The sequence below is a fragment of the Dreissena polymorpha genome, chromosome 3, assembly GCF_020536995.1.
Source record: "Dreissena polymorpha isolate Duluth1 chromosome 3, UMN_Dpol_1.0, whole genome shotgun sequence".
NCBI classification, from domain to species: domain Eukaryota; kingdom Metazoa; phylum Mollusca; class Bivalvia; order Myida; family Dreissenidae; genus Dreissena; species Dreissena polymorpha.
This window is the reverse complement of record NC_068357.1, coordinates 138,265,819-138,276,789: the sequence shown is the minus strand read 5'-3', so window position 1 is coordinate 138,276,789 and position 10,971 is coordinate 138,265,819. Positions and strand designations below refer to the sequence as shown.

The 10,971-nt window shown below is 33.8% G+C and overlaps 1 protein-coding gene across 1 annotated transcript; it reads left to right on the top strand.

Moving 5' to 3' along the window:
- Positions 1-4,653: 4,653 nt before the first annotated feature.
- LOC127872634 (uncharacterized) lies at positions 4,654-10,768 on the top strand. Its single transcript, XM_052415964.1, has 9 exons — positions 4,654-5,557; positions 6,473-6,625; positions 7,085-7,450; positions 8,601-8,664; positions 8,769-8,834; positions 9,234-9,383; positions 9,607-9,831; positions 10,249-10,341; positions 10,641-10,768. Exons 1-9 carry the CDS (start codon positions 5,012-5,014, stop codon positions 10,766-10,768), a joined length of 1,791 nt encoding a protein of 596 aa, XP_052271924.1. The 5' UTR covers positions 4,654-5,011.
- The last annotated feature ends 203 nt before the right edge of the window (positions 10,769-10,971 follow it).

Below are 10,971 nucleotides of genomic sequence, written 5' to 3'. Positions count from 1 at the left end.
AGGATGTAGTGAAACCATGTTAACACTTCAACACTATAATTCAAATTGTTAGTCCTATCTTTATGACAATTCGTCAGAATATTTGTTTGCAACGGGGTCATACGGTCGATTTAATGACAATAATTGTTAACATCTAGAAGTAACATTTCAAGAAAAATCTTTATTAAACTTGGACAGAACATTTGTTCTAATGATATCTCAGCCTTGTTCAAAAACAAAAAAGTTCATAGAAATTAAGTTTTTATGTTTCTTAAGTAATTTGATTATGCAGATCTCAACCTTCTCCCAAAAGTTTAGTTCATTCGAGTCTTAAGTGTGCGCCTAATGGCAAATGGCCCTCTTGTTCTCTTTTGTCGATGATTACATTTTGTAAACATGAGAAAGTCTCTGAAAGTACAGATGTTTAAGTATAAATATTCAGGAAATTAGTTTAAGGATGGGATATTGGCTTTAAGTATTACATGTATGTAATATTAATATGATTGGCAATATGATTTTTAAGCACTTTGGGATTTTCATATATTATATATCTTCTATACAATATACATGCAACACCTGCAAATCATTCAACTTGGGTATTTTGGTTTGAGTAAGTTCTAATTTATGTCAACGTTTGATTAAATGAACCGGGCGCTGAAAATGATATGTTGATTTATAACTAAAATTGAATTGAAAGTTAAATTGTTATCAGATAAATGTACCTATATGCCTAAGCCAGTGTTCGTATCCCAAAAATTGCCACTGAATCACTACTCACAAAAATATTGAGTAACAAGCAGATTAGATTGAGTAACACTATTTGGATCAAGTTACATTCTTCTAGTTTTGTTGTTTTAGTAATTGAAACTCTTTGCTCTATACATTCACCATTTAGGATCGATTCAATGTCAGCTTTTTCTGAAAATGATATAAAACACTTTCATCATATTTAAGAAGTTTATTGTGTTAAACATCTTGAACAAATGACGAGTTAAAATACAAAATGACAAGCCGAACCTTAAAATATAAGAATAACATAACACAATGAAAGTTTTGGCCTGCGTTCTGTAAGTTTGAACTTCTTAACCGTAAAATTCGTCTGCGTTCCATTGCCGCAAAGTAAAAAACGTTCCAGTGAAAATTATTTACTAATTAGAAATGTTTATACGTAAACAATTACACTGGTCTTAACAGTTTCATTATTTCGTTTTATGTTTGTTATAAATTTACTGTCAACTTGACGCTTATATAGAAACTACGCATTTGAACAAAAAGCTTTGGTCGTTTACCTAATTAAATGGAATTGTTTTTGTAATGTTCTTAGAAAGCGTAATTCCTAGGAACACGAACACTCTACCAATATAAAGCGATCATATCAGTCCCATTTTTATTTTAAAATTGTGCAATATAGACAACATGTATACATTCTTTTTGACGTCAAATTATCAAAAAAAAATGTGGTCGTTCGCATTTGTGGTCCCGAAAGATTTTTTGTCTCTCACATTAAACATGGTTCCGCTCCATTGCAAAAAAAACACGAATGCAAGGGGTGGAGAGAGACAGTTTTTTTAATGACAAGTGGAGCCTTGTGAACACTCTAGACATTGCATTTTAGCCAATTCACCCTAAAGCTTAATCAGAACATTTGGTTAAATGACATCTCGACAAAGTACTAAAATGGTTCCGATCCGATGAAAACATAGCCGCCTAATATGACTATTGTAAAACATTTTACAAGTTTTTGTCCGATTAACATGTATTTTGCCCACAAAATATGTTCTTATTATATGATGATACCAAATTCAAAACTGTATCCTGTCCGTTAACAAACATGGATGCCAAGTGTTTTTTTGGCAGTTTTCCTCTTATGAATTGAATTAAGAAAAACCTTGAGAATACTCAAGCAGTTAAAGTTTTTGCCCAGTCTTTATGAATTTGCTCTGACATGACTAATAGTCGCGGGTGGTATCTTTGATAAAGCGATTGAGTGCACCGTTTGATGATAATTGTAAATTGTAAAGTGATTCAAGCAATGTTTGTGTGATGCCTGATGCAGTTGTTGTATAAGATAATAAATATCATGAATCTGTTTTACTGTAACATTAAATTTCGTTAAACAGTGAATTCTTACCAGTTTAAGATTAAGTCTTTGATTTGTGCTTTGTTGATGAAGTAGAACGTATCCCCGTACATATCTTCAAAGTTATCATATTTCAGTCTTCAGAGGCTGTAATCGGTATAGCTATTTTTGTTACATGGATGAAACATATCTATGAATTTTCTTCAACCTAGTTTGCTTGATAAATTTCAGTAGATAGCTAACTTGATAGTATAAAATCGTGTATATATTGGTCATATTTATTGGTATACCACTAACTTTATAACCTATTCCCTAATCGTTCAAATAGATGCAATACATTTTAGACAATTGACACTAAAAAGTGCACTTCTCGATCGATTTCTCTCTTAATATAGATCTGGAGTTTTATTGTTAGCTATATAATACGGTTTACAGGATTTTAACACATATATTTGTATTTTGACTTTGAATGTGTAAAATCATCGCTATTCATAGGTCGGTCTTACGTTTCAGTATTTTATATACCACAAAAGAAAAGTATTGAGTTTATGAGTACTACCTTCGTATGTCGCTTTAGGTACATTTTGCTAATCTTTGTTGTTTGACTTTACGATACAAGACGTTGAAATACTTTTCAACTGTTTACAGACGGACGGACAGGCGGAAGGAAGGAAAACAAACAAAGAACATCATTCAAAGACCAAAATATAGAAAACCTATAGCTGAATGTGTACACCAATTTTCCGTTCCCGGATGGGTTTTTTCCTAAACACGTTAATGTATTTATCTGATTGTTTGTGTCTGAGTCTATATGCATGCCTTTCAGATAGAGTTTCGTTCCGCTACATTGATTTTTTGGCGCAGTTACGGGCCTTGTACTTGGCAATTTTGGCTAGAATAACAGTTGTCCGGACTTTGTTTTAGCTCACCTGAGCACAATGTGCTCATGGTGAGCTTTTGTGATCGCCTTTTGTCCGTCGTGCGTCGTGCGTCATCATTATTTGCATTTTTAACTCTCTAGTAGCCACATTTATTGTCCGATATTCATGAAATATGATCAAAAGATTCGTCTCAATGATATCTTGGACGCATTCGAAAATGGTCACGGTTGTTTGAAAAACATGGACGCCAGAGGGCGGGGCATTTTTCCTAATATTGCTATGTATGACTATAGTAAAACCTTGTTAACACTCTAGACCACATTTATTGTCTGATCTTCATGACACTTTGTCAGATGACTTATCCCCATGATATCTTGGACGAGTTTGAAAATGATTCCGGTTGGTTGAAATAATTGGCCGCCATTGTGCGGGGAATTTTTCCGGATATGGTTATAGCAACACATTGTTAACGCTCTAGAGGCAACATTTATTGTCTGATCATCATGAAACTTGGTCAGAAGATTTTTCCCAATACTATCTTGGACGATTTCGAAAATGGCTCCAGTTGGTTGAAGGACATGGCCACCATGGTCATGGTCCAATCTTTATGAAACTTGGTCAGAACATATGTCCAAATGACATCTTCGATCAATTTCAAAATGATTCTGGTTGCTTGAAAAACATGGCCGCAATTGCGCGGGGCGTTTTTCCTTATATGGCTGTAGTGAAACCTTGTTAACACCAGAGAGGCAAAATGTATGGTCCGATCTTCATACAACTTGGTCAGAAAATATGTTCTAATAATATCTTGAACGAGTTTGAAAATGGTTTCTGTTGCTTGAAAAACATGGGGCGGGGTATTTTTCTTATATGGCTATATATTTCTATAGTAAAACCTTTTTAACACTGTAGTAGCCACATTTATTGTCTGATCTTAATGAAACTTGTTCAAAAGATTTGTGCAAATTACAAAATGTGTTACATTTATAGTTCACTCTTCATGTATCTTGGTCAAAGCATTTGTTCTAATGATATCTTGTGGCTGCACTGAGCATGTCAGTTCCTTTGAATCTCAGGTGAGCGATTTCGGGCCTTTTAGGCCCTCTTGTTTACCTAACGCTTGCAGATATTGACCTGCTTTTAAGTGTGTGCGTCAATCTACATGACTTACAGGTAAGGTTCGAGTTTCGTTTTGGTCCATTGATTTTAAACGTAGATTGAGGCTTAGGACTTAATCATTTTCTTAAGGAAATTACTTTTCCGGATTGTGTTCCGAAACGCTTTAAGATTGTGACGTTATGTTGTGAGTTGTGAGTCTTCCTACATGACTTACAGATTAAGTTCGAGTTTGTTTCGTTCCATTGATTTTTGACTAAGTTACGGGCCTAGAACTTAACAATTTTCACTTAAATGACACTTTTCCGGAATTTTTTTTTTCAGAAACGCTTTCAGATACTTACCTGATTTCTGGTGTTTAGTCTACGCAAATGGCTTTTAGATCAAGGCTGGGTTTGGTTACGTTTGTGGCGTTTTGAGACAAAAGCGGAATCACTGGGCATCTGTTCCCTTTGTACACATATCTTGCTTTGAATATGTTACAATTAAATTACTGCAACATACAATTGTGCCCGTAACTGTCTGATAAAGGAGCAAAATGAAAATAATTGCCATTCTTTTCCGTTCTTTAAAATCGAAATGTTTCATTCAGGTTGTATGCGCAACTCAACAAACCACTATCGGACTTGCCTGTGCAATACTCTTGTGTGGATCGGCCTATTTTCCATATACAAATACAGAAAAACAAACATAGGCAGAAACGTTTCAGTAGACATACGATACGCGTTCAGTGCCGGACATGTCATGTCTACATTTTAGAGCAGTTCTGAAAGTATTTATTTAAATATCTTTCTGTGAACCACATACGGATGAACATGTGATATGACACTAACCGAAATACATATTTTATTACTGTACAGCATTTAATTTAAAGTAAAAAATGTGATAGTTTTATTCAATTAATAAATAAGTATAAACGTTAATATATTCGTCGTACAAGGTGTTTATAGTCCAAATGGATAAGGAATTGGAAGACGAGGAGACCCGAAATTGGGTTAAGATCTGCCTCGCTCTACGATGTCTGTCAGAGAGCCTTATTCCTTTTGTACAAAAGAAAAGTGAAGAACAGCACTCTATTAACATGACATTTTTGAAGAAATTTTTTGGTATCACTGACTATACTTGTTCGATCTGTAATCTGAAAACATTGGAGCCGTATCACTCTCAGAGAAAGCCTTGTAAATATTTACATGTTAAGTATAAATGTGCATGTAGCGCTTCAGGAAAACAACGATGTCCAGAAGAAACGTGTGGAAAGTTATATGATCTTATTAAAGATGAACATGTCGAAAACAACCCGAACTGGTTGAACTCAAAATCGGAACTGTGGTCCGATAAGCAACACGGACCTTGGGAAAGGATGAAGTGCTTTATTGATACACATGGTTACAAAGAAAAATCAGATATATCAATGGCGGATATCACAGCATTAGTACAAATTTGCACAAACAACGAAACTTTGCAGCGGGAATTTGGAGCTAACATTAGATATCTTCATAAGGTATGTACTTTCATCTGATGCACAAATTCTATGCAAATAGTTATGAATTACATCTAAAAATATAATTATGTTGCTTAGTTTTTATTAAGAAAATAAAACGCAGATAACTTTTGTGTTGGTTATATTTTATTGAGATTTTTTGCGAAGCGTGTAAATTATACATTTGGGGTTTTTGTTTTCGAAATAAAGACTATTAATTACATAATATCATATTTTATAGAATAAATCGTTCTTATCGTATATTTGAAAATAAACAAAATTGTATCACTTAATACATTTTAAAACAGCGAAGAAACAAATTAACAGGAACAAAATTGCATTACCATGATGCGCGGTTTGCAATTGTTGTTTCAAATTGTATATACCTGAAAATAAAAACACATCTTAGTTTTTCACAGGTTAATATTTCTTCCATGACGACGTGTTGGTAGGAGTTAATTTGTAACAGCAATTACGAAATAACTTTTTTTTATTGAAGATGGTAAACACAAAATATCAACTTTCTCGTTTTCGACTTAATCATCAGCATAAATAATATAATCCGCAATTTGTAACATAATAATGATTACTAGAGATATTAATACTAACTGGCTGTTTTTTTTCATTAAACCTGTCTAGAGATATCCGAATTGGGAACTTGCACGCGTATACTAAAATGTATTGACCTAGCTGATTCGTTTTCAAATATTTTAGACAGTATAACAATATTTAAAACTGTACTTATATATTTGTTTATTTTGCATAAGAGGATTTCATATATTTGATACACCCATTTACTATACCAAGATTTATAAAATGACACGGTATGTAATTTGCGTCTGGTATACAACATAAATATTCATTAACATTGTACATTGTTCTGTAATATTGTCGTCGTTTGTATGAAACTATATCAATTCATTTTATTTGTTTCAGATTCGAAGCATAAGAAACGAAGTTTCACATGCAAGTAGCCTAAAGATAAAAACTAGTTTATTCAAAGAATACATTTTAGATGTAAAGAATGCTCTACTGCTTCAATGTTTTGATCAGTTTCGATCAACTGATCAGCTACAGTACTTGGAAAGTGTAAGACAAACATTCCATCTGTTTCGAAAAAATAGTTGATAATAAGTAAATATATGCTCGTATAAAAATAAAAAGAAGTGTTAAACAGGATGCTAAATTATAGTATCAAAATTCGACCACAATTTTAAAATCAAGCGACAACGTATTAAGTATGTATGATATATATTAAAAACCGTTGTAAAACATTGGTAATTGCAATGCAGGCTAGGTACTAAATCGATTTGGCTTTCTGGAAAAATATTCTTTACATCAATTTAAATACAATATAAGTATCACTGTTATGTTATTATTTTAAAACATGATCACCTTACTACTTAAGTACTGACGATTCGAGACTAAGTAATCAAAACTGAAAAATGAAATAAAGATAACTTTGTGAAGTACTGGTATATATTATATGCAAGCGTGAACAAAATGGTAGAGCCTATCTTTATAGTTAAGCTATTTTCTTCAATATAGTTAGAACAAGACGGGCAGCCAATAACTGTAGAAGACGAAATAGGAGCCAGAGAAGAAACACTTGTCGCAGTCAAAGAACTTATAATCTCATTAGAGAAGCAGCTTGAACAGATTCAGTCTCTTAATGATGCAAATTTAAAAGCGAGTACTGAAGACATCAAAGAGGAAATAGCACAGTTAACAAGTATTGAAGAGCAGCATTTTCGACAATTACGTGAACGATTTAATCAAATTGAAGGACATTTGAAAAACTTGCAAAACGAGTACATGAAGACAAAAGAGAAATTAAGTAAGCACAAATCGAAATTAGACGGTATAAAATGCACATTGGAATTGCACACGACGGAATTAAGCAATATTTCAAAGGTACATTTAATTAGTGTTCCTTATGTTGATATAATTCTAAATAGTAATTTATAATAAATCTATTTCAGTGTGTATTAATCGCCAATGGCATTAGCAAATACTGACGGCCGTCAATGCTTAACTACTACATGTCGTAGGGTAAAAAATTAATCACATAAAATCTAGACTATTTATTTATCTTTATCTGAGGGTTTCAATATAAATTTAAATACATTTCACAAGTCAAAGGGAAGCAAACCAAAACAGTTTAACCTCATGCATGATTTACTAATATTAGAGTTATCTAACCCTGGTTTGTGATCCACGTGCACAAAAATTTCAATAGTCACTATTGATTGACCTATAATATTTCGTATGTTTTGGAGGAAATAATATATTTTCTCATAGAAATTTAATTCCATAACATGGGAGAATGGTCAAATATGAATAAAACATATAAACATTTGATGTGCGTTCGTAAAATAAAATCCTCGCAGAATACGAACCCCGAAAATGGCGCCCAACGTGGGGCCCGTGGCGGTTACAGTTCTCCATAGAAATTGCCCGTGGGTTCGTCGAGATCAGTTATACACTGTTCTCTGTCTCGCATTCGAGGACGAATTCCAACTTGGCAGGGGAGAATGTCACGGTACCGAACTTAAGCGAGATTAGTGGAAGGATATGTGGCAGCCCGGTTTGCTCAGTCGGTAGAGCACTCGCCCTGTAAGCGAGGTATCCCAGGTTCGAGTCCCGGACTGGTTGCACACTCTTCACCACCCGGCGACATATAGTATACAATAAATCTCTACTACACTGCGCAACTTAGCTGCGTATAACCCTCTCACTACGTTTATCGTAAATGTCTATGGCAAATGCTAACAGTCGTCAATACTTAACTACTGTAAACAATAACACTCTACCGCATAGTACAACTTAGCTTCGTGTAACCATCGCGTTACGTTTTTCGTCAATATAGCATGTGCTGTTCATTAACAGGAAAACAGCGACCGGTCTTTAAATATATTATTCATTGCTTCTATGGCTTTTTATGAAACATAACCGGTTTCGCAGTTTAAAATGTACCATGAGGTACACTTTTTATATATATTGCCGTCATGTCTAAGTTATAAACAAATGCCATATTACTGGATATGTAATTTTTCTTTTAAAGGGTGTGGCAAGTCTGGCAATGGATATAAAACCAATTCTACAAAAAAATGCAGGGAACTATGAAGGTACTTTGCATCTATATGTAACCATTATTTCTGAAATACCAATAAACATTTAATGTTTCCTGCACGGTAAAGCCTTATTGCAAGCCTGTATATCCTAATTTCAGTTTTGGAAAGACTGGAACGGAAATTTGACGAATTTGGAAGCAATCTAAAGCGGGTTGATGTTTCAGGTAAAATCAAAACACCAACATAAATATCGCCAATTATTTATATTGGGTTTAACTTGTTTAAATGGTCTTGGCTATGCCCATTCTAATGCAGTGACAGAAGCACGTTTTGTTTTTGTAAACCGTGTGTTTTTGTGCTTTATCGTATTGTTAAGTTTAGTTTAAACATATTTATTTTAGCTCGATTGCACCGAAAGTCTAAGGCTTATATAAACGAGTCCATTTCCAGGGTCTGTATTTTCCTAAATGTAACTTGCCAAAAATATATTGCGTCATACTTTTGATGTGATTTTCCTCCTTCTGGTAGAACTGGATGTATTATTTCTAGATATTAGGTATTAAATTGCTTCATATACTTATCATAAAATTGTAAATAACGTATTGCTTTTTTACGTTCTGTAGGAATGAAACTTATTGTCGAACTTAAAACATCCACTGGCAAAGAAGAATTATCAGAGTTCTTAGTGGAATCTACGAACGGAATTGGGCGTGATAGAGTACTTACGGAATTGCAAAAATGTATCCAAACAGCTCTAAATCAAATGTGCATAGGTTGGTTGTGCATATAGTTTTGAAATATATTTCGTTTTATATATACTCAAATAATATTGCAACATCCATCCTGATATGATTGTTTTCACCGCACGCAATTATTGATTATAACCGATGAAGCTCGTGAAATGTATATTTATATCTAGGTACTCAAAAATAGTTGTACATACGAACATAGTTGTAAGACAATAATAATGGAAATATACAATTACTTTATTTTCAGATGGAGTTAACATTAATTGTGTCAAGAATGAGTGCATGGCGATATATTTTGGATATCTGAATTTGAAGAGTTGGTTAGCATTTGTACACAAATATATGAACAGAGAATTTGACCAAATATTTGTGCCGGTTCAAAATCACTTGAGGACCTACATCGGATACGAAGATCTGGAGTTGAATGTGGTGATTCATGAAGAAGATTTCACGATATCTGTCCAGTCGATAGGTAATTGTTTCAACAGTATACAATTTTTAGTTGGCTTTTTTCGCCGTTTTCATGAGTATTTTATTCATATCATGGAGATCAATCCAGCAACTCACACTTTTCTTTGATTAGCTGATTTACCAGTACTAAGTGCATATATTTGTGCCAGTAACAAGCAACTGACCTTTTTGAATAATATATAGTGGATAATGACTGCAGAAAGAATCTCGATACATATCACCGCACACGTTATATGGGCGTGCCGGGGATCAAACTCGCGTTCTTGGATAAGTAGCCCAACGTTGCACCAAAAGCCTGACGTTCCTGCAAAATATAGTCTTGATATAAACGAAATACATGAAAGCTAGCAATCAATTTTACTTTCGATGTTGTATTTGTCTTGTATGATATTATGTCATATTATTTTATCTTGTTTAGCCTTTCAGTTGGACGCTCAATTGACGGATGTTGCCACGTTTACAGAACCACTTCAATTCGATGAATCTCTAAAAGACAGTAGGGAGAACGCAGGTACTATAATATTGCAGAGTAATTTGTTATTCATGCTTATCTGTGCTTTATTTGAATGTACCCTTCTTGATTTATTCATGCATTGACATTACAACTGGCAAATAAAGGTTACTCGGATAATTAACGAAAATGTTATATTATTTCATTATATAGTTAATGTATTGTTCTCCACAAGGTAGAATGTTTGCACGATAAGGTTTTGTAGTTTTGCAACAGTCATATTTCTTAATTTGTCGCGCCTCATTTACTGTCGAGATGTCGTTAGTAAACGTTAAACACGTGTTATTTTACGATTATAGACATTGGTGGCAAAGAATTACCGCATCGAGTAGGGAGTGTAGGTCTGGCAGATGAACAAGAAAGAACGAACCAGCATCAGGTTAGTTCTGGAAAAAACATTGCCAAATATGTGTGTATGACATTGTAATCATTTTAAATTTGTAATGATACTGCCTATAAATAAATCAAATTTCACTTTAAAGTTTTGTAATTGCTTATTCAGGTAAGTTCATCCGAGGCACCATATGGTCGGGAAATTCAGAGAATACAAATGTCGGATCTTGCGGACGTATTCTCCACAGAAAGAAGAACGAACTGGCTGCTGTGGTGTCTTGGAAGTATCATTGCAAA

Bases quoted from the DNA above. Each gene is read 5' to 3' on its own strand.
- LOC127872634 (XM_052415964.1), top strand. From the start codon at position 5,012: ATGGATAAGGAATTGGAAGACGAGGAGACCCGAAATTGGGTTAAGATC. The intron at 5,558-6,472 runs GTATGTACTTTC...TATTTGTTTCAG, and splicing joins ACATTAGATATCTTCATAAG to ATTCGAAGCATAAGAAACGA. The intron at 8,665-8,768 runs GTACTTTGCATC...TCCTAATTTCAG, and splicing joins AAATGCAGGGAACTATGAAG to TTTTGGAAAGACTGGAACGG.